The sequence below is a fragment of the Chrysochloris asiatica genome, unplaced genomic scaffold, assembly GCF_000296735.1.
Source record: "Chrysochloris asiatica unplaced genomic scaffold, ChrAsi1.0 scaffold00203, whole genome shotgun sequence".
Classification (NCBI taxonomy): domain Eukaryota; kingdom Metazoa; phylum Chordata; class Mammalia; order Afrosoricida; family Chrysochloridae; genus Chrysochloris; species Chrysochloris asiatica.
The window spans coordinates 1578562-1603826 of record NW_006408721.1 but is presented as its reverse complement, the minus strand read 5'-3'; the positions used below and the strand labels follow the sequence as shown (position 1 = coordinate 1603826).

The 25265-nt window shown below is 39.6% G+C and overlaps 1 protein-coding gene across 1 annotated transcript in view; it reads right to left on the bottom strand.

The window, feature by feature from the left end:
- COLGALT2 (collagen beta(1-O)galactosyltransferase 2) overlaps nt 1-25265 on the bottom strand; it is a 176136-nt gene that overhangs the window by 25591 nt on the left and 125280 nt on the right. Inside the window, exons 5-6 of the mRNA XM_006872528.1 lie at nt 12381-12585; nt 6632-6751 (exon numbers count right to left, since the gene is read on the bottom strand). Coding sequence (XP_006872590.1) covers nt 6632-6751; nt 12381-12585 — 325 coding nt within the window. The remainder of the gene's footprint in view (nt 1-6631; nt 6752-12380; nt 12586-25265) is intronic.

The following is a 25265-nucleotide window of genomic DNA, read 5'->3' as shown; positions in this document are numbered from 1 at the left end:
TTTCATCATATGTAAAATGTGGGAAATAAAAGTGTACCTCTTAGGTTACTGTAAACTTTAAATGCATACAAAGTACTCACCATAATAAATGAGAACAGTATATCATCAGTTACTCTTAGCTATCACTTACTGTGGTCCAAAATGAAAGAGCTAAAAAATAAGGTAGATTTTTTTTTAAATAATGTCTTTTTCTATCAATTAAAAATTGTCAAGGTCTGGGACTATTTTTATCTCATTAAGTCAGATTTAGTTGTGGGTATGCCAAAAGTCCTTTGGTTTAACACCTTCTCACCTCCAAGAGCCAGACCCAGAACTTGGTACAAGGTCCAAGGGAAACTTCCAGGTAGGAGGGACATTACAAATAGAATAATGAAATTTTAATTTATATGTCACTCAAAAAATAAGGTTGTTTACAAACTACATATTTTATAGATTGGAAGGCAATGTTGCTTAAAGAATCTGAGACAGTCTTGAAAATGGAAATTCTATGCACTCAATGAGTTTTCTTTAAAACTTAAGTAATACAAAAGAGTCCTGGTGTGGCACTATGGGCTAATGCGCTGGATGGCAAAGTTAGTTTGAACCCCAAGGTCGGTGGTTCAAGCTCACCTGTCACTCCTTGGAAGCCCTATACAGGATTGCTATGGGTCAGAACTGACTTGATGGCAGTTAACAACAGCAATATGAAAGAGGTTTAAAATGAGAGTTGGTAATTGGATTGTTTATAGACCATCTGTGACCGTTGTGACGACTGTTTACTAGTGTTCACGCTCCTTGATTCCAGACACATGAAAGGATTACCCTTCCTTGCCCTTGAAGGTGATCAAGGCTATTTGGCTTGTTGGGAAAACATATCATTATTGCTGCTCAACTCGCCAAGCCCTTCGCCTTCCCATCTGCCTCCCCATGGTGATCCCAGTAGTATGTGAGGACATAGAGAAGCAACAGATTTGAAGCAGCCTAGAAAGTCGCACCAACACATGGAAGGCAGCTGCCCAGGAGAGACGCCAGTACTGGCTGCAGACTTTACAAAGCAAGAGGAAAACCTTTGCCATATCAGCCAGTGAAATTCTGTCATTGTTTGGATATCCCAGCATAACTTGGCCCATCCTGACTGAGGTTCTGTCTAAATTCATACTGTTAATTTACCCTTCACAGATTTTAAAGAGAAACAATTAACACCCAGTTTATGACAAAATGACATAGAATTCTCGAATATAAAGAGACAGGTTCCCTAAGCCAAACACAAGAGTGAAGCTCATTACTTCAAATTAGATCCTTATAAGTCACAGGCACACAATGCAAGTGGGTCTGTTTTCCAACAGCAGCCCAGAATGCTTGGATCCTTCCTGCTCCACTACACTCCTCATTCATATCTTTAAAAATCAACTAAATATTGAATGAAGTCCTGGTGTAGTGCTGTAGGATAAGTATTGGATTGTTAACCACAAGGCCAGCGATTCAAAATCACCAGTTGCTCCTTGGAAACCCCATACAGGGTTGCTTTCAGTCAGAACTGACTTGAAATAACACATAACAACAATAACAAATATTGACTGAGGACCCACTATGTACAGGGCCAGGTTTTTAAGAGAAAGAAACATATTGTACAAACTCTTTTCTATTCAAAGTGTTGTTTAATGAGCAGTCTAGCTCTGGTTCCCTGGACCTTAGACCTGGGAAGGGTTACATTCTGCGTTCCCCTTTCAAAAGGCTCTGGTCTCCATTTGGCACACAAATGGCCTGCATGGCTTTAACATTTCAGCCAAAGAGACTGCTTTTAGCCACTCTGCTTCCTTCTAATATGAGCAGACATTGTGTTCACAGTACAAGTGTCCTGAAAAAGCCACAAGTGGCTGGCTCCAGAAAGCCACCTTTGAGCACATTGCATTAGACAAATGTGCCTTGGTTTGCCTCTGACAGCAGAGCTCAGCCATAGAGGAGCACTGAGAATGACATACTGGGTCAGATCTCTGAGACTTACAGGGGGTGGGAAGTGAGGGAGTAGGAGTGGAGGGGGATGTGTCTTTCATGATGTCACATTTGAAGATCGGGTATACCCCAGCATCTGTTGGTGGTCATGTCTGTCTCCATCATTCACAATTTATCTAGTCTCTCACTGAATCCACACAGAGCTCCTCCCTGTACCACCATTTAAAACACTGGGTTTCACTGGGCTCCTGGACACTTGTGAGAACTGGGAATAATAATAACCCAGTTGCTGTTGAGTCCATTTCTATTCCTCATGTTTGTCAGAGTAGAAATGTGCTCCAGCGGGTTTTCAGTGACTGACTTTTCAGAAGGAGACCATCAAGCTTTTCTTCCAAAGAGACTCAGCATAAATTTGAACCTCCAACTTTTTGGTTCTCAGCTAAGCATGCTAACCATTTGTAGCAGCCAGTGACTGCAGGAATAATAACAGCTCTTGTTATAAAGATGTTATCCCTCACTGAATGCCGGACCACACTCCTGATATACAGGTATACCTTGGAGATATTGCAGGTTTGGTTCCTGACCACAGCAATAAAATTAATAGCGCAATAAAGAAAGTCACACACATTTTTTGGTTTCCCAGGGCATATTAAAGTTATGTTTGTGCTATACTGTCATCTATTAAGTGTACAGTGCATTATGAAACAGTTTGAAATATTGTGAAAATGACCAAAATCTGGCATGAGGTGAGCTGGAAAATGGTGCCAATAGATTTGCCCAACACAGGATTGTCACAAACCTTCAATTTGTAAAAAACACAGTATCTGTGAAGGGCAATAAAACGAAGCACAAGACAATGCAGTATGCCTGTGTATACTCTCATATTTCTGAATCTTTGCAAAATGCATCATGGAATAAGTATGAGTGTCTCTATTTTCATACACAAGAAAGCAGATTTAAATAATTTGCCCAAGGTCACAGAGCTGGTAGAGTTGGGATTTGAATTTAGGTCTGACTCTTGCACCTAAGCTCCCAATTCCTATCTACACAGCCCTCACCCCACCCTGCCCCCAAACTAGTTCTTGGAACTCATGGCATCATGTTGGCTTTGGACAACTGAACTGGGTTCACAGTTGTTATATCTTTACTCTTGAGTGACCATCCACGGCTGCCCCTTTTGTGGTATACATTAGAACACACCATCCAGTGTAAGGTCACCAGCCCAGTGGTATCCAAACCTGATTTAGGAGATTGTACTTGGATCAATTCCTAACACTTGTTCTGCAGAATTTCTCCTGACTTGTTGTTGTTGTTGTTCTATTACTGTTTCCACCTCCACAGTTTAGGTCCTCACTCACCATGTCTGGGGCTGTCTTGCTATTTTCTTAGCTCGACATGTTCTCAGTCTTGCTTTATTCAAACTCATCCTGAACACTAATGTCAGAATCATCTTCCTCAAGCTCAGTGCTGACCTCCACTATGGCTGGTACACCAGATATTTAGGTACTTTACAATTTGGTTACTGCTTTCAATTCATCACATTTTAATCTTCACTTTTCTTTTCTTTTTTAAATAGATGAAGAAACTAAGACCAAGGCTGAAACTAGGTCTCAGAACTTCAGACTTCAGACCCACTGATCTTAATCATCTTTGTTGTTGTTGTTAAGTACCGTGGAGTCAGTTCTGACACATAGTGACCCTACACAGGGTTTCCGAGGCTGCAATAAATCTTTACGGGAGCAGAAAGCCTCATCTTTCTCTCGTGGAACAGCTGGTAGTTTCGAACTGCCGACCTTGAGGTTAGCAGCCTGATTCACAACCACTATGCTACTAGAGCTTCTTTGCATGCCTCCAAATGAACAGCCACCTGAAATAGTTCCTCCCTCCATTTGCTCTGACAGGCTAGACCAAGCACCTCATTGCCTCACAGCCCATTTACATCTCTCCTCTTTAGAAGCACTACTCTCCTGCCATTTGTCCCCAGTGGAAGCACACCCCCAGTTCTCTGTACGTCTTCCAGTGTGCTGAGTGAGTGAGTGCCTGTGCAGTGAAGGGCACTGTGCTTTCAGTGAGTGTTAGACATTGTGGTGGTAGTTATTCTACTTCATCTCCCGCCCCAGCCACACTCCTCAAGTTTGCCCTCTGACACCGTGTTCTGCCATTCCTGTATCTTAAGGCCTATTTTCTTAAAGTCTTTCTCCCTTCTTGTTTTAATAAACATTTGGTTTTCCTTTAAGGACACTGCCTCTCTTTCAGCTTTCAGAATGGAGGCTGATTTTTCTCTAGTATCCTAACTCACTCAAAACAATTATTTCTTTATCCTTTAAAATCCTCATCCTCTTTAAGGTAGATTTTAGCATCCCTCTATCTCCTCATCATTGTCCTGGTGTGATGCTGTAGGATAAGCACTGACTGCTAACCCACAACATTCCTCAGAAACCCTATACAGGGTCACTATGAGTCAGAACTGACTTGTAACAACAATCTCCTTATTATGTCCCTCAGGCACCAACGACACTAAACTCTGGATCAAGTCTCATTGTCACTGACATCACTGGCATGCCTGGCCTTCACTGTCTGGTACTGTACCTGGAACCCTCAACCTCCACACTGGGGATCCATCCAACAACCTTAATGCTGACTTTAGTGTCAACAATCATTCTTCTTTCATTCCTGAGTGGCCCACTATCATATCAGATCCAGCATACCCACAGGTCTTCATTATCTTCCACACCCAGCCTAGATTTCATGGTTTAACACTCTCAACACTTTCTTTATGAAGACTTAATTCCCTTCAATTCATCTTGCCTGGTAAAACTCCAAGTTTTGTTCAACTAAATTGTTCACTTACTCAGCATTAAGAAGATGGCTGCAGGATATATTCACACAATTGTGTTCATTGAGTGGCTTCAAAATTATAAAGGATAACTTCAGTAGTCAAGTTAGTACTCAAGTAAAAACCAGAATCACTTGACTCCATGTGTTACATAGTAGAACTGAGCCCCAAACGGTTTTTTCTTGGTTGTAAACTTTTTGGAAGCAAACCACCAGGTCTTCTTCCCATGGCATGGCTGGGTGGCTTTGAACTGCCAAGATTTCAGTTCATTGTTGTTGGCCTTCTTTGGGATGATGACATTGAGCATCTCCATGGTCTCTTCACACAGATGTACTTGATTAGATTTTGGTGCCTTCCACTAGGAGAGATCCATGTGTATAGCTGTTTTTTATGTCGTTGAAAAAAAGTATTTGCGAAGAATGAGTCCTTGCACTTATAAAATTCGATCGTCATCTCCATCATTGTTTTTATCACCAAGGCCATATTTTCCAACTATGGATCCTTCTTTCCAACTTTGATATCCCAATCACCAATAATTATTGATAATGCATTTTGATTGCATGGTTGATCAGTTTCAGACTGAAGAAGTTGGTTTGTTGTTGTTACTATGTGCTTTGGAGTTGGTTCCGACTCATAGCGACCCTGTACAGGGTTTCTGAGGCTGTAAATCTTTATGGGAGCAGAAAGCCTCATCTTTCTCCCTCAGATCAGCTGGTAGTTTCAAACTGTTAACCCTGAAGTTAGCAGTGCGATTCATAACTACTACACTACCAGAGCGCCTTCCAATTTCATCATTACTGGTTTTAATGGTCTGTGCATAAATTTGAATAACAGTGGTCTTCCTTGTAGGCGTATGGACATTATCCTATCACATTGTACTTTAAGACAGATATTGAAATTTTCTTTTTGACGACAAATGCAACAATATTCTTTTTCAATTTCACGTTCCCCAAATAGTGGGTTCAAGCTGTTGACCTTTCAGTCAGCAGCCCAAAGTGTAACCCACTACACCACCAGGGCCCCTTGTAATGAATAACACAACTCCTCAAATGCTGTGTGACTAGTATAAATAGTCCCTCTTTTGGAGGTTATTCCTGACATCCTCCTCTAGACAGTGTGGACTAATTACTTCCTTCTTTAGCAAGTACTGATTATAGCACATAATAGTAAATAGCTACGGATCATTGAGCATTTACCAAATCTGACATCTTGCTAGATCCAGAGGCAGCAACAACACAGTGTTGAAGGACATTAGAATTAGAGAAAGCAGGATTGGTGCAACATCTGTCATCTGTTTAGTGGAATGACCCAGGTCAAGTCACTTAACCTCTCTATGCTTCAGCTTCTTCACCATTAGCCTGGGAATAATAAAATTCCTTACTGAGTGATTGTAACGATTAACGATATAATGTACAAAAAAGTGCTTAGCAGGGGTATCTGTTAGGTCATCAGCTATTGTGAAATCAGAGTCCCAATGGTTCTTGTTGTTATTAGACTTTTTGCAGACATTCTGGAGAAGCTGTATAAAAACTTGATAAGGTATCATTATCTCCAGTTACAACTAAGGAGATTACATTACTTAGCTCAGATCAATAATTAAAAAGCAACAAAGCTAGGGTTTAAACCCATGGCACAAAATGCTATTATAGCACGAATCACATTGATGACAAGGATTTACTATGTACTCAGCTCTCCACCTAGATAGGAAGCTTTCTGAGGGCAACATATTTAAGGAATGAAATAAGGAACATGAGAATGAATCTCTGTGTTTTAGTCAAGGCAGACTGGGGGCTTGTGAGCTTCCAGCCTTGGAAGATGGAGAAGTGGAACACAAGCCATCCCTCTTGCTCCTGGGTCACTCACTCATTGCTTCTATCTGCACATGGATGTGGTTCTCGATGTCCTCCTGCAGGGTCTGATGGGGCTTCAGGGGGATGGGCACGTAGCCATAGTGCTCTCTGTTGCAGAGGTACATCTGGATGCCTGAGGACCCAAGAGAGACAAAGCAAACCAATCAGAAATCATAGCACTTTCCTTCTATATGACAGCAGAGGGAAAGGAGATTTGAGGGTGACTGTGACAGCTAGACATGAACTTGAATGTGTAATTGCTCCAGGTCCTATCTGTAGATCTCAAAATGCTCCTTTATAAAGAAAGTAAAACACAGCATTTGGAAGCTAATAATAACACTGGGCTATTCTTCAGCTCATAGGAAATGGATTTTTTTCTCTCTGAAGAAAAAGCATGCTGCTGGCCTGAGATTAACACTACAGGCATGAAGAGACTGAAAGGAATTCTAATTCCAGGGAGCAGAATGGAACATTGTAATCTGCCTACAGGAAATAGGGGGAAATAAGGAATAGAATCCATATTTGATATGAAAGCAAACAGGAAAACCATGACAGATTATGAAAGGACTATCTAGAGCAATAACAACAACAACAACAACAACAAAAAAAAAAAAACAGAAAAAAAAAAGCAAAGGAAATAAAAAATTTCTAGGATTCTCCTTAGTTTTGCTTCTTCTTTTCAAAAATCTGGATTTGAAGCCAACCAACAGACATGAAACTTCTATAATAGCTTCATAAAGGAACAAGAGAAAGCCTGCATTTCACGTCTTGTTAAATACCAGAAATACACCATGGCTCTCTAATATTCAGTGCTTGTTTTTACAGTCCCAGCTAGCTAATTCAGAGAGTTACAAATCAGACAGCTAGGGATATAAAAATAAAGATGTTCTTATATAGATTCAATTTCTGACAGTTCTGACAAATGAAACAACGCTTCTAAGATGAGTTTGCCAACCTCTGGTCCATGTGCCCAATCTCTGATTTGTTAATTGTGCTTTCCATAGAGAGAAATATTTGCATAGGTGACGTCTCTATTTTGTGCAATGAAATTTCCTCATGTCAGCAGCATCACCTACCAAATCAGGTGGAGCTGTCTCCTGGCATTAACAGAGAGGAATGAGGAAAGAAAAGAACCTTTATTCTCTTTTACTAAATCTGGCTTGAATCAGGTCTGGTCCACGAAATACTGTCACTTCTCTTGCCTTTAAGTGAACTTCTATCTCATTAGCTCTGCTGTCTGTTCACATGAATGCTTCTGGGGAACTTCAAATGTACCGTCCATGATGAATTCAGGAAGTGGAAGAAAAAAGATGTAATATTTTGGTTGTCACTCTACAATAATTAACTAAATTATTTTACCATTTAACTTTCCAGTGCTTGAATGAAAACAGAAGATGATACCTAGTCAAGCTATCCATGAGTGTGAGGGTACAAAAGGCATTTTCAATCATGCAAGTTCCTACAATATTTATTTCTTTGTATTCTTTCTCACATAATTACTGGAGGATGTGAAGAAAGAAGAATGGCGTGAAATGAGAATATTACACAGAATGAGAAAGACACAAAAAACAGGAGAGTCGATGTTAAAGAGAAGAGAAAAGAGTACCAGGTTTACAGCGGTGGCCGCAGCCAGATTAGAGTGTCTCAGAAGGTTCTAGGTGAGACATCTTTACAAATGTGCAACAAGAACAACAGATGAATCTGAATATGCTCAGAGGACTTTTAGATAACAAGTTATTAGTTTTGGATTGCATTAGTAACAATAAAACTAAGTTGCCCTCTCTATTAAGTTATGAAAAGAAAATTAACTCTAGTGTGCTCATTGGTTTACCTTGGAACTGGATTTATGTGACTATAACAACATAAACATTGTAACTAGCTCTAGCTTACATTACAATGCAACTATATTGAAAGGATGGGGCAATGGGAAGGTGTGTTTGCATGGTGAGAACAAAAGGAGACAGAGATAATAACTCATCTTTTGTAATAGAGAACCAATAGATAATGTATAAAATAAAGCCAAACTGAAAGAAGCAGCACTGTAAGTGTGTTAAATATTGTATTAATATATATAATCATATATAAATCATTAAAAGATTAAAAAATTTAAAGTCATTGTCTTCTAGAAAAGGGACATTATGCAAGGGATGGTAAAAAGGGACTTCTATTTTCTAATTAACCTTGGGGGACTATTTGAACTCTTTAAACAATGTGCACAGATAATTTAATAAAATACCTGTATAATGAGGAAATGTGTTGATAATTACATAAAGGATGGAATCAAACACAGTGAAAGCTGCTTCTAGAGAAAATAATTTTCCGTTTGAAAAAGAAGAGTGACTCATACTAGACTTTGAAGGACTTTGCTTCTCTTTCAAATGTTTTCTTCAACTCACATAGAACCCTAACAGTGTAGATGATAAAATTATCTGTATCCTGGGTGATGAAAAATTAAGCCCAGAGAAGCTGTAACTTGTTCAATGCACACCCTTCATCTCTTGCCTCTTCTGAATGGCCACAGTCATTTAGACTGGCTGGCACCAGGAATGCTTTCTGTGGACATAAATAAAGCCCAGAACACTGGCCACACAATGGGATGTGAACTATTGACCCCAGCCTCATTCCAGCCTATGACTGACTATGTTCTCCTCTTGGGCTAATGGGACAGCCAAGCCCCCAGCATATCTTCTTAGTTGTCACCTACATGTGATAATGACCCGAGCCTGAGGTGAAAGATGAAGGACCATGGTTTGTGATTGGATGGTCCTGTTGGGGCTATGGGGACCTTTATTTCCTTTAGGATGCTTTAAAAATCAGGCTTCAGTGGATGATACAATAGCTAGGTAGCTTTATCAGAGTGAGAAGACAAGAATTCAAATCACCTTTCCTCAAGACTATCTCAAGGGAAAGGGGAAATGCTTTGACACAAAGAGGGAAGAGAGAAGAGCCTAGAGACACTCAGTGGTCTGAACATGGACTCCCAGGTTCATCCATGTCTCTCCTTAAAACACTTCAAGGCACATAAAGTGAAAACCTTATGACCACACACTGTCAGAAGGCACATTCATTCCATCCAATGGCAGTGGTGGCTTTCTGCCTTGACTCTGGTCCACTTTGCAGTCTACACCACAGCTCCTGCCCTTGGTTTTTACTGCTTCACCCTGCTAGTTGTTTGTCCACGAGAAGGTCTTGTCTCCTCAACTAAGAGCGTCAAACACTAAAGACTTATGCATTGATCCTCTTTTTCAATTTTCTGTCTCCTCTCCCACCTGAATCATGAAGTCCTAGTGAATAGGCCAAGGGCAGACCTTAAAAAGATCTACCCAGCCTGTGTTACTCTTCCTGGCAAAATATCTGGTTATTGGTTTTTGTTTTTTTAAATATGTCAGAGTAATTTAGTATGTGGGGTCACCATAATGCTTTGTGACTGACATATAAAGGGAGACTCTATTAGGTAATGATTGTTGTTCTATCATAACTCACTTTCCTGAAATATCCTCATTTTAAGTGCTGAAGATAAGAGGCTGACACAAATTGAAGGAAAGAGAAGGCGCTAATTTGCTTTCCATCCTGCAGAAGTCAGAACAAATCACTGACCCAGTTTCCTTGAGGACTGATGCAAGAACCTTCATGAAAACTTCCAATCCCTCTGAGGATTAAGAACCTTGCCTTTGCCCTGACACAAGGCCTAAAAAATGTCTACATTTGGCCAAAAGGTCTCAATTGCTCTAGCAGATAGGCAGGGGAATCAACCTTGCAGATTTCCACCAAATTTGCTCATTTCTAGCAAACCTAACACTGAAGAGTGAGCACAAGTATAACTTCAAGCACAACCTCAGCTGTGCAAGTTATAGCTTGAATTTCTATTAACATTCTCTGCTGTCTTTGTATCATTTCTTTCACCCTAATGTATATGGCAACAATGAGTTTATTCACCATCTTCTTAGTTTCTAAACTAATTTATACTATTGGATAAGTGGTAATGAGACTTGACTTCCATCAGGAAGCTCTTAATTATAAAGTTTTTCTTTAGGGTTGTGGTATGTTTCTGTTGAACTGCTTTAGCAAATTCTGTCCTCCTGGATTAAACATGCAAGGTGAAAGAAAAGAAATATTTCTCCCTACTGATCCATCTTTCTCTGAAAGCCCACACCCCACTGGAATTGTGGGCCCACCAGTTCAGACTTACGCCTGGCTTAGAGACTATGGCAGAGCTGCTGGCTGTCTCCCTCCATCACTGCTCTCCTTCTTCTGTAGTGACAGAATTGGGGCCTGTGACTATGTAGTTTACAGAGTGCATGATGAGGGTTGTTCTCTGTGATGGTTATAACCCAACTTGACTAGGCTCTGGTACCCAGTTGTTTGGTCAAACTCTAGTCTAGTTGCTGTTATGAAGTAGTTTTATGTGACTACATCAGTTGGCCTTAAATGAATCTTCCATAATGTGTGTGGGTCACTACCAATTGGCTGAAGGCCTTGAAAGCAAAAAGGATGTGTTCTGCCTGCAGATTACAAATAGACATTTTTTCCAGACTCTTCATGATTCTTCTTCTCATCTCTTGACCTACAGATTTTGAGTAATAAGACTGCAGGAATTTCCAACTTGTCACCTGGTAAGATATGGATTTATCAGCCCTGCTATTAAATAAGCCAATTCCTTAAAGTAGCTTTCTCTCCCTATAATATAGTATAGATAATATTATATATGACCATATATGCAATATAGTATATCAAATGTATATAATATGTATACGTTATATAGGAGCACTAGTGGACCAACTGTTATGTGCTTGATTACTAACCAAAAAGTTGGCTCTTTGAACCCACCCAGAAGTTCACTGAGAGAAAGACCTGGTGATTTGCTTCCATACAGATCACAGCCTAGGAAGCTCTATGGGGCAGTTCTACTTTGTAACATGGGATGGTTGTGAATCAAAAATCCATTTGATAGCGCCTAACAACAACAGCATATATAATGTAATGTAATGTAATGTAATGTAATGTAATGTAATGTTGTTGTTGTTGTTATTATGTGCCATGGAGTCGGTTCTGACTCATAGTAACCCTGTACAGGGTTTCCAAGGCTGTAAATCTTCATGGGAGCAGAAAGCCTCATCTTTCTCCCGTGGAATAGCTGGTAGTTTCAAACTGCTGACCTTGCGGTTCACAGCCTGATTCGTAACCACTGCACTACCAGAGCTCCTTATATAATGTAGTACTACATATATTTTTTCCTATTTTCTGTTTCTCTAGAGAACCCTATGACATTCTCTTAAATAGCAGAAGAATGCCCTCCCCTCTATGTTTTTGGCTCCATAACTGGGAAGTATCCATGGTGATGAGAAATCTTGGATCATGTAGATAAGGGCATACTTCATGGAGCATAGAGAAGCAATGTAGAAGAAATTTGAGTCTCTGAGTTTGTGGAACAGAGCCACTATACCACCTTAGAATTTTTTGAAAAGAAATGCATTTCTGTTGAGATTTTCACCAGTTTTGTTTTGCACCTATGTTACAGTTTCCTAATTAATTAAGTGACTACCCTCATATAACTTATCTTCCCTACATCTGCCTCTCCTAACCCCTTCAAAATACAAAGTGGATTTCTAGACAAGGGCTAGCCCTGCCTCTTGACCATTGGTACTCACAGTGGGTGCCCAACAGAGGTGTGGGCCTGGTTATTGCGGGCAATGAAGTGCCATTATCTAAAAACAAAGTTCATTTCCTTACATAGGAGATTTCTATTAAGATGTAAACAGTACCTGCTTGCCTGCTGGAGAATGCAAAGACAATGATATCATCAAAGGTCCATGTGTAGTCCTGGTGTGGGGGATAGAACATCAGCTTGTCAGAGGCCTCCTTCCTGAGATCAATGAGGAAAGTGGAGTGGACCATGGGGACGGGAAAGCAGCCAATCCTCTTCCATTCTCTAATCTGAAGGTAGTCTGGGGTCCGTTTATAGAAGCCCTGTAAAAGAGCAAGTAGATGGGCAGTGTTCTCTGACCTGAGGGCAGCAGCACTCCTGGTCAGCATTTAAACTGTTTCCTTCTAAGTCATCACTGGGTAATGCAAGCTCCAAACAAAGCCACCTCATGTCTCTTCTTTTATCCTAGGAATTTTCAATTGAGCTCAAGAAATGTTCTCTACATATAAAACAACCCTCAAAAATCTTGATTTCAGAAGCAATTTTGTTTTTAGGATCTCTGATTTAATCATCACATAACTGTGTATTTTATGTCAATATAATTGCATTGCTTTTGCTGTTGTTAGTTGCTGTAGAGATGATTTTGACACATGATAGTCCTATGTGTGCTGACTAGAACTTTTCCATAGGGTTTCCAAGAAGCAGATGGCCAGGTCTGTCTTCTAAGGTTCCTCTGGGTAGATTTAAACTGCCAACCTTTCAGCTAGTGGTCAAGCTAATAGCTTTTTGTGCTACCAAGGGACTCCGATAACTACTTTAGGAGGTGAAGTAGTGAAAAGCACAGCTTTTGATGCCAAACAGCCTGAGTTCAAATCCCACCTCACCTTTTATTGAAAAGTCAAATTATTCAACCTTGCTCTACATATTTCCTCATCTGTAAATCTAGGATGATGACATTATCTATTAAATGTCTGAAAGGATTAAGTTAGGATGTTGTTGTTAGCTGCCATCCAATCAGTTCTAACTCATAGTGACCCTATGCACAACAGAATGTGATACTGCCTGATCCAGCACCGCCTCACAATTATTACTGTTTGAGCCCACTGATGAAACCATAGTGTCAGTCTATTGCATTGAGGATCTGCCTCTTTTTTGCTGGTCTCTCCTTTGCCAAGCATGATGCTCTTCTCCAAGGACTGGTACTTTCTGATAACTGGTCAGAGTTCTAGTTTTCAGAAGTCTCAACATCCTCACTTCTAAGGAGCAGTCTGGCTGTGTTTCTTACAAGACAGACTTGTTTGTTGTTGTTGTTGTTGTTATGTGTCATGGAGTTGGTTCTGACTTACAGTTGGTTCCGAGGCGGTAAATCTTTACAGGAGCAGAAAGCCTCATCTTTCTCCCACGGAACAGCTGGTAGTTTCAAACTGCTGACCTTAAGGTTCACAGCCCGGTTCCTAACCACTACACTACCAGAGCTCCTTTCTTGTAGTCAATGGAATTTTCAATATTCTTTCCCAACACCATAGTTCAAATACATTAATTCCTTTTTGGTCTTTCTTATTCATCGTCTAGTTTTTGCATGTATATGAGACAGTGCAAAATACCATGGCTTAGGTCAGTGTTCAGCATTTCTCACACTGAAAGAACTAAAGAAAAAAATTCAAGTCTCAACTTGTGATATTGAAGGATTCTATGGGTAAACTATTGAATGATGCCGAAAGCATCAAAAAAAGGTGGAAGGCATACATTGAATCACTGTACCAAAAAATGCTGATCAAATCCAACTGTTTCAAGAGGTAGCATATACTCAAGAACTGATGGATGGTATCGAAGGAAGAAGTACAAACAGCACTGAAGGCAATGGGTGAAAAACAAGGCTCTAAGAATTGATGGAATACAAAGTGGAATATTTCAACCAATGGATGCAAAACTGGAGGTGTTCAATCATGTATGCCAAGAAATTTGGAAGATGGCTCTGGCCAGATGATTGGAAGAGATCCATATTTGTGCTATTTTCAAAGAATCTGTGCTTTTCCTAACAGAATCACCAGACAATATCATTAATATCACATGCAAGTAAAATTTTGCTGAAGATAATGCAAAAATTGGTTATATAGCATATTGACAAGGAGCTTCCAGAAACTCAAGCTAGATTCAGAAGAGGACAAGGAACTAGGGATATCACTGCAAACGTTCGATGGATCTTAGCAAAAAGCAGAGAATACCAGAAAGATGCTTACTTTTGCTTTATTGACCATGACAATGTATTTGACAGTGTGGATCATGACAAGCTAAGCATAACTGTACAAAAAGTGGGTATTTCAAAACATCTGTGTACATGAGAAATGTGAACATATGCCAAGAGAGTTGTTTGAACAGAACAAGGGGATACTGATGGATGGCTTAAAATCAGGAAAGGTGTGCACCAGAGTTTTATCATTTCACCGTATTTATTCAATCTGTATTCCTAGCCAATAATCTGAGAAGCTGGACTACATGAAGAATAATGTAGCATCAGGATTGAGGATGACTCACTAACAACCTTTAATATACAGATGACATAATCTTGTTCCCTGGAAATGAAGAGGATTTAAAATATTTACTAATGAAGATCAAAGGCTACAACCTTCAGTATGGATAACACCTCAATGTAAAGAAAACAAAAATCCTCACCACTAGACTAATAAATGGTGTCATGATAAATGGAGAAAGGATCAACTTTGTCAAAGACTTTTTTTTTTTTTTTTTCTTGGATCCACTATCAACACTTATGGAAGAAGCAATCAAGAAATGATATAGTGCATTAGGTAAATCTGCTGCACATGACCTCTTTAAAAGTGTTCAAGAGCAAATATGGCAGCTTGAGGACTAAGGTGTGCCTGATCACAGTCATGGTATTTTCAATTGCTTCATGTGCACGTGAAAGTTGGACAACGAATAACGCACACTGTAGAAGAACTGATTCATTTGAATTATGGTGCCAGCAAAGAACATTGAAAGTACCATGGTCTGCCAAAAGAACAAACAAATCTGTCTTGGAAGAAAGAGCCAGAAGGCTATTTAGAAGCAAGGATGGTGAGACTTGGTCTCTTGTTCTTTGGATATGCTATCAGGAGGAATCAGTCCCTGGAGGAGGACATCATGCTTGGTAAAGTGAAGCATCAATGAAAAAGATGAAGACACAGTTACAGCAGCAATGGAACAATTGTGAAGACAGCACAGGGCGAGGCAGTGTTTCCTTTGGTTGTACTATGAATTGGAACCTAACCACAACAGATCAGGTGCACCTTAGTCCTCAAAGTGACATCTTTAACTTTGAACACTTTAAAGAGGTCTTTTGCAGAAGACTTGCCAATGCAATATGCTGTTTGATTTCTTGATTGATGCTTCTGTGGACACTGATTGTGGATTCAAGTAACTTGAAATAATTGATAACTTCAGTATTTTTTCTGTCACGATCTTGTTCATTGGTCTGGTTGTGAGAATTTTTGTCTTCATTATGTTGAGGTGTAATCCATACTGAAGTCTTTAATCTTTACCATAAGTGCTTCAAATCCTCTTCAATTTCAGCAAATAATTGTATCATCTGCATAGGACAGGTTGTTAATGAGTCATCCTCCAACCCTGATACCACACTCTTCTTCATATAGTTCAGTTTCTCAGATTACTTGCTCAGCATACAGATTGAATAAGTATAGTGAATGGATCCAACCCTGATGCATACCTATCCTGATTTTAAAACACTCAGTATTCCCCATTGGTAGAGTGGTTGTGTATTCTTTCGATTTTCTTTTAAAACTTCCTGTGCCATTCAATATTTGGCCCAGAGAGTCCTTCAGTATTGCAACTCCAGACTAACATTTTTCTTCAGTTCTTTCAGTTTCAAAAGTACTGAGTGTTTTTCTCGTTCATTTTTCTAACTACAGGTCTTTGCATTTCTCATCAGAATACTTCACTTTGCCTTCTCGGGCTACTCTTTGAAATTTTTTGCTCAGCTTTTTTACTCTATCATTTGTTCCAGTTGCTTTAGCTACTCTACATTCAAGAATAAGTTTCAGAGCCTCTTCTGACATCCATTTTGGTCTTTTCTTTCTTTGTTTTCTTTTTAACGGCCTTTGCTTTCTTCATGGATTCGTTTTTAATTTTCTTCAGTTTCAATTTGAACTTGCAAATGAGCAGTTAATATTCTGTTCCAAAAGGGGCCCCTGGCTTTGTTCTGACTGATAATATTGAGTTTTTCCATTATCTCTTTCCATAGATGTAGTTGATTTGATTTCTATGTTTCCACCTGGTAAAGTTCATGTATATAATCACCATTTATGTTGCTAAAAAAATGGTATTTGCAACAAATAAGTCATTGGTCTTGCAAAATTTTATTATGAAATCTCTAGCATCATATCTATTACTAAAACTATATTTTCCAACTGCTAATCCTTCCTCTTTGTTTGCAACTTTCACATGCAATCACCAGTAATACAATCTCAAATTGTATTTCATTCATTTCAGATTGCAGATGTTGGTAAGAATCCTCTTTGTGTTCGGCACTAGTGGTTGGTGCGTAAAATTGAATAATAGTCATACTAATTGGTCTTCCTTGTAGTTGTATTGATATTATCCTATCACTGATAACACTGTGCTTCAGGACAGATTTTGAAATGTTCTCTGTGCCAATGAATGTGACTCTGTTCCTTTTCAGTTTGTCATTTCTGTAGCATACCATATGAATGTCCAACTCAAAATGACCAATCAGGATAGGTATGCATCAGGGTTGGATCCATTCATTATACTTATTTAATCTGTATTAGCATTAGCTCACTAATGCCTGGCATACTGAGCTTTATGCATTCCATTTTATTTTTGATGCCTTCTAAGTTTTCATGGAGTCCTCCTGGTGTGGAGCTGCTGGATAAAAACCAATGTATCAGAGGTTCAACCCTACCAGCCACTCCTCAGTCCTCTACATAGGGGAATTATGAGTCAGAACTGAGTTGATGGCACAACCACCACCTAAACCGTGAGATGATAATCTTCTGTTTGTTAAGACCATTCACTTGTGGTATTTCTGTTATAGGAATATTGCATAAGGTTTTCACTTGTAACTGTTTTTAGATGTAGATGACCAGGTTCTCCTTAATATCTTAGTCTAGAAGCTCTGCTAAAACCTGCCCACCACAAGTGACCTTTCTGGCATCTGAAATACTAGTGGCATACCTTCCATCATCATGGCTACATGAAAGTCACCACAGTACAACACAGTGACAGATGAGTGGTGGTATCTAAGGACAAATAACTTGGAAAGTGCTGAGACTAATGCCCAGCACTAAGAAAGCATCAATAAATAGCAGTTGTTATTATACTGGCCTTAAAATACTTACTGATGAAGATCAAAGAACACATCTTTTGGTATGGATTGCATCTCAATGTAAAGAAAACAAAAATTCTCACCACTGGACCAATAAACAACATTCTTATCAATGGAGAAAAGATTGAAGTTGTCAGGGACTTAATTCTTCTTGGATCAACTATCAACACTGAAGGAAGCAGCAGTGAAGAAATCAAACAGTGTATTGCATTAGGCAAGTCTGCTGCGCAAGACCTTTTTAAAGTGTTGAAGAACAAAGATGTCAGCTTGAGGACTAAGGTGCACCTGACCCAAGCTATGGTATTTTCAGTAACCTCATATGCATGCAAAAGCTGGACAGTGAATAAAGAAGACTGTAGAAGAATTGATGCATTTGAGTTATGGTGTTGGAGAAGAATATTAAAAGTGCCATCGGCTGCCAAAAGAACCAACAGATCTGCGTTGGAAGAAGTGCAGTCAGAGTGGTTCTTGAAGGCCAAGATGGCCAAACTTCGTCTGTCATATTTCGGACATATTGTCAGGAGGGACCAGTCATTGGAGAAGGGTATCATGTTTGGTAAGGTGGAAGGTCAGATTAAAAGAGGAAGACCTCTAGTGAGATGGATTGGCAAAGTGGCAGCATCAATGGGCTCCATGTGGCAACAATTGTGAGGCTGGCCCAGGACCGGGCAATGTTTTGGTCCGTTGTGCATAATGTCACTATTAGTCGGTACCGAGTCGATGGCACCTAACAACAACAAAAATTATACTGATTACATTATTATGGCTCGCATTTTTAAATAAACATGCCAATATTTAGATATCCAAATGAAGTTCTTTCAATAAAGCTATTGTTATTTGCTATCTCCAACTCTTATTGTCCTAATGTATGTTGTTGTTGTTTAGTGTCACTGACCAGGTTCTGACTCATATTGACCCTGTGTAGCATCTCCAAGGCTTTAAATCTTCTGGGGAACAGAAAGCCTTATTTTTCTCCCCCAACCTAAAGTATGTTGTTGCTAAGTACAGATGAGTCAGTTCCAATCCATAGCAACCCTGTATAGGATTTCCTAGGAGCGGCTGGTGAGTTTTAACTGCCAACCTTGAGATTAAACTGATCTTATGGTTGAGTGTGTGTCCTACAGTGCCCCAGCAGGCCTCTGACCTAATGTATAGCAAGACAAAATGTTGCCTGGTCCTGACCATCTTCATGATCATTGCTATGTTTGAGTCCATTGTGGCTACTGTGTAGTGTCTCCCAAACTAGGGACCTTGTCTATCAGTATCATATTTTACAAGAGTCTTTGTGATCAATATCGTTTTCATTGGTTACTTTTTGGAAGTTGATGGCTAGGCCTTTCTTCCTATCCTGTTTTAGTCTGAAACTTGTCCTCAGTCAGTGACCCAGCTTGTATTTACAATTCTAGTAGCAAAACTTTCAGCATCATAACAACACACACTCCATCAAAGCACACCAAAGTGACAGGGTGGTCCTTAATGCAGTTCCCTATTCAATAGCCCAGTGAGGCTACCCCTGCTCTAACTTTTTAGGGATTCCACTTTTGCATCAACCTTCTGGGCAGACACATAGGACAGCCAGTTCCCAGTTCCCTTACTTTGTAGTCTGCACACACTGGTTTTCAACAACTTTGTCATTGTTCAGATGTTTTCTTTCCAAATTTGAACTGACCATTCCTTCAATAAACATTTTCAGAAGGATTGTGTCAGGTGCTGGTGACTGCAAATCAGATAGCTCAATCTTAGTCTCCATGGGCTGTCGAGTCTAGAAGAGAGTTTACACTCTGGTGCTACCTATTATAATTTCACTGTTTCAGAAAATGTATTTCATTCCAGAAATTATGAAGACCTATCTCAATAAAACATATTTGAAAGTATGCAGAAACTTTCAAGGACATTTCAAAAGTCTTCTGTGCAACAGCAGGCTCTCTGGAATGAGTGTTAAGTGTCAGAAGACCAGCACTGTGAAGGACATAGTATTCTGGATACTTCAGTTCTGGCATGCGAATTAATTGGTTACATTACTTTATGGTCACATTTCCCGTTCCAAAGTCAGCACCCTAGACTCTTCTACTTCCAAAACATGCTTTAAGTGTCTACCAGAGTGTTCTATCTGAGTTAATCCTTATGCAACCATTTGATAAGTTAGAATGATTGCAAATGAAGACTAAGGTGATGTGAGTTTCAGAGTGATCTTAACCATCTTCCATCTTCCAACAGTTTGATCTCAGGCTATACTTGACCTCTTTAAGCCTCAGTTTCTTCTCCTGAAAAATAGGGTACTAGCTGTCTTGTCTATCTCACAGGACTGTGGAATACATCACATTGCAGTTTGAAAACTACAATTCACCACATAATTATTACTACAGAATTTGTTATACTTTAATTTAAAGATCACAAAATGTCCTCTATAGGTTCCCCTAACATTTCAGCTTATGGTCATTTCTGGCTAGGGAGAAAGGGAAGTCTTGTTCTTTAAAGGGCTACCAAGGGAAGGACTCATGTTAAATGTGAAGTTCTAGACTACTTAGGAGCAAGATTCTCAAAATGAGAATGATGGAAAATACAGGGCAATGATGAATCACTTGCTATCTTTGGAGGGAGGATGGAGAGAAAGCAGAAAAAGGATGAATATGTGTCTTGCAGAGAGCGGAAATGATGGGTTTGTTTCGTGTCTTTTTCTATTTTTCCACATAAACGGAAGGCTGTTGGTCGTAAGTCCTGTTCATTGTGTGGACAGCATTAGGGTCATTTTGTATGGAATATGTTTAAGGGCTCTGGAAATCAGGGCCTGCCTCATGAAGTCATGAGTTGTTTTGGTTGCTGCCCTCACAGAAACCTTATTAGGAGTGGTAGAAAACCAAAAACAGATGAAGAAAAATTAGACTTTCCCATTAAATTGCTCAAGTTCCACTTTTACTACGCAAAACAACCGAGCACGTTTCTCTCTGGTTGTTTTTAAAAATTAAAGTAGGAAAGGAGATAATAAAATCTCCTAGACTATGGTCACTAACATATCACATAGTCCACCCTTGTTGGTGGTATCAGAGCAAAACCCCAGAATGGTGTGCAAGCCAGCTGATGTGAAGCTGGCAGCACAAATTCAGCCATGGCAGGAATATTTATACCATGAAAGCTGCCAAACACTGCTTGTCAGGGACTTTCTTTATAGATAAGCTATTAAGCACTTACCAGCATTTTACTAGCATCATTCTTCTTTTAAAATCAAACTAAATATAACAAAGAGTCTCAAAATTTAGCCTTTGGGCCAGAAAGCACATTTCAGAACATTTAACATACAATTTTTTCCTTAGTACCTTTTTAGCCTGAATTCTTTTATACTATAAGGAGCCCTGGTGGTGCTGCAGGATAAGCACTGAACTACTAACCACAAGGTTGGCAGTTCAAACTATCAGCTACTTTATGGAAGAAAGACAACCTTGTCTGCTCCCACAAAGATTTATAGCCTTGGAAACCCTGTATGGGGTCCCATTGAGTTGGAATGGACTCAATGAAGGTAGGTTTGGTTATGCACTATATTGTTCCCTATAATGGAGCTCTGGTAGTGTAGTGGTTATGAATCGGGCTGCTAACCTCAGGGTCAGCAGTTCGAAATTACCAGATATTCCACGGGAGAAAGATGTGGCTTTCTCCTCCTGTAAAGATTTACAGCCTTGGAAACCCAGTACAGGGTCGTTATAAGTCAGAACTGACTCCACAGCACATAAAACAACAATAACAACAAATGGAGTCTTGGTGTGGTGCTGTAGGAAAAGCGCTGGACTGCTAATCATGAGGTCAGCAGTTCAAATCCACCAGCTCCTCCTCAGAAACCTTATACAGAGTTGCTATGAGTCGGAACCAACTTGATGACACTTAACAACAACAATTTAACTTATCTCTCTAATTCATTAAGTAAACCACAACATATAGCCAGCAATAAACATGCAACCACCATTTGTCTGTCAATTTGTCATACTGAGTTGGCTATATTGTTGCTGTGATGCTGGAAGCTATCCCACTGGTATTTAAAATACCAGCAGGGTCACCCATAGTGGACAGGCTAAGAGAGACTAGGAAGAAGGAGAGGTGAACCAATTCCTAATGATTTGTCACTGAAAACCTTATGAGTAGCAGTAATACATTGTCAGACACATTGCCGAAAGATGAGCCCCTCCGGTTGGAAGGCATTCAAAATATGGAGTTCTGATGTCATGTTGTGGGTTAACATGCCAGACTGCAAAGCCATGTTAACTGCAAGGTTGGCAGTTTAAGCTCACCAGCTGCTCCTTGGAAACCCTCCACAGGGTTGCTATGGGTCGGAACTGACTCGATGGCACTTCACAACAACAACAACAATTTGAGGGGAAGAGCTGCCTCCTCAAATTAGAGTTGGTCATAATGATATGAATGGAGCAAAACTTTCAGAACTTCATTTGCTGATGGGTCACAACTCAAAATGAGCAGAAATAGTTGCAAACATTCATTAATATTTGGAACATGGAATGTAGGAGGTATGATTCTATGAAAATTAGAAGATGTAAAAAATGAAATGGAACACATAAAGATAGATAGCCTAGGCATTAGTGAGCTGAAATGGATTGATGTTGGCCATTTTAAATTCAACAATCTTATGGCTTACTATGCTGGGAATGACAAATTCAAGAGGAATGAAATCACATTCATCCTCAAAGGAGCATTTCAAGATCTGTTGTGAAGTACAATGCTATCTGTGATAGGATAATATCTATATGGATACAAGGAAGAGCAGTTAGTATCACTATTATTCAAATGTACACACAAACCACTAGAGTCAGTGATGATGAAATTGAAGAATTCTACTAACTTCTTCAATCTGATATTGATCAACCATGAAATCAAGATGCATTGATAATTACTGGTGATTGAAATGCAAAAGTGGGAAACAAATGGTTGGAAAATATGGCCTTGGTGATAAAAAATGATGCCGGAGATTGGATGATAGAATTTTTTAAGACCAATGACTTATTCATTGCAAATATCTTTTTTTTTTTTTAAGTTTTTATTATGAATTGAGTGATAGTTTACATGGGAAAATATCGGTTTTACACTCATCATTTCATTGCAATGATTACAATCTTTCTCCGTGTATGATCATTCCACAGTAGCAAATACCTTTTTTTTAAACAACATAAAAGGCAACTATACAACAATAACAGCAGGCCAATTGACTACTACAAGAACAAGCAAGCTGTTCCCCAGGGAGCCATCAAGGCAGGTGGTCAGGTCCCCTCAAGGCAAACCCCCTTCCAAGACTGAAACTCAAGCAGAATACACAGGGAGGCATGTAGTCTTGCTGCTGACCATGTTGGTCACCAATAAAGGGAAGTGGGGGAAAAACAGCAATGAAGTTGTGAACTAATTCCAACCACATTCAATAGACTTCTGTTAACCTGGATTGAGACCTGGTTGACCAGCAGTATGACAAGACCTGGGGACTCCTGGGCCCAGGGTCAGGGACATGGCCCCAGAGGACTAGAGCAGAGTGTGAAGCATCCAGCTGATATGAAGTGAGGGGGAGATGCACAAGAACACCCACACTTGCAGATAGTACCCATCTGACCTGGCATCAATGGCTGGATGATCAGAACACGACTAGAGGAAGAAAGAAGAGGAAAAAAAGAGTAACCCACTACAAATGGATGAACCTGACCTATGCTTGTGGATGCACTATGGCAAAGGAGTGAATGAATCTTTACAGTGAGGATCATTCCCACCCCCTTGGTACACAGGGTTGACAAGGATGGGGAACTTAGACATTGCTACTCAAAATGGGGGTGCTACAAAGGCAAGAAGTTATTGGCTTACAAGCTTTCAATAGGGAACCTAGTTCCAGAGGGTACGGGGTAAGGTAGACTCTCCACTGAGTTGTTTCCAACCTGTCCGGATGGGGTTGATAAAAGGTAAGGGGGATAAGACTCCTGTGGTTCAATAGGGAATGATTGCTATCAGATCTGGCAATGAGTGTTGGCAAAGTAAAGGTAGATGTTTTGTTACAAAAGGAGTCGAGTGGCTGATTTTACAGTCCAGGAGCAGAGATCCCTGGAATCACCAAGGGAGAAAAGTGAAGTGCGGGACCCTGTCCGGGGAAGCAGTGACACCAGGGATGGAGGCAGAGAAGACGTGGTCAGAAGAAGCGGCTGGGGACTCTGGACTCAGGGAGGGAGAGGGGCTGTGTGCTGGCAGCCGGGGAGCAGGTGTGTAGGGTGTACCCTTTGGTTAGTTGATGATGCATGCAGGGGACTGTAATCATTACAATGAAACAGAATGTTCTTTCATGTAAACTAACACATAATTCACAATAAAAACTAGAAAAACAGGTAACTATACACATGGACCTCACCAGATGGAATACACAGGAATCAAATCGTATGACCTTGAATATATTCCACCTGAATTCAGAGACCAACTCGAGAATAGATTTGATGCATTAGATACTAATAAGCAAAGAACAGAAAATCTGTGAGACAACATCAAGAACATCAAACAGGAAGTAATCAAAAGGTCATTAAAAAGGTAGGAAAGGAATAAAAGACAAATATGGATGTCAGAAGAGATTCTGAAACTTGTTCCTCAGCACAGAGAAGCTAAAACAACTGGAAGAAATGATGAAGTAAAAGAACTGAACAGAAAAATTCAAAGGGCAGCTCAAGAAGACAAAGTCAAATATTACAATGAAATGTGCAAAGATCCGGATTAAGAAAACCAAAAGGGTAGAACATACATGTTCAGCATTTCTCAAGTTGAAAGAACTGAAGAAAAAAATCAAACATCGACTTGCAATATGGATGCATGGGCAAAATATTGAATGATGCAGAAAGCATCAAAAGAAGATGGAAGGGATAAACAGAATCACTGTACAAAAAAGAAATGGTTGATGTTCAACCATTTCAAGAGGTGGCATACAATCAAGAACCGATGGTACTGACGGGAAAAGTCCAAGATGCACTGAAGTCATTCATGAAAAACAAGACTCTGGGAATTGATGGAATACAAATTGAAATGTTTCAACAAAGTATTGCAGCACTGGAGGTGCCAAGAAATTTGAAAAACAGTTACCTGGCCAACTGATTGTAAGAGATCCATATTTGTACCCATTCCAATGAAAGGTAATCCAACAAAATCTGAACATAACTGAACATTATTTTACTGAAGATAGTTCAAAAGTGGATGCTGCGGTACATTGACAGGGAACTGATAGAAATTAAAGCTAGATCCAAAAAGGATATGGACACCACAAAATTTCTTTGACTGTTTTCATGGCTTTGGATTATTTTTATATAATATGTCTAGACTATTTTATATGAATACAATTTATTTATATGCTATCATAAGAATAAATAAGTAGGATGCGGAATGAGGAATATCATTACTTTTGCCAGATGGGTCTTAGCAAAGCAGAGATACCAGAAAGATGCTTATTTATGCTGTATTAACTAAGCAAAGGTGATTGACTATGTGGATCATGACAAACTATTGATAACATTGTAAAGAATAGGTATTCCAGAACACTTGATTGTGCTCATGAGGAACCTGTACATAGACCAAGAGGCAGTAGTTAGAACAGAACAAGGAGACACTGAGTGATTTAAAATCATGAAAGAC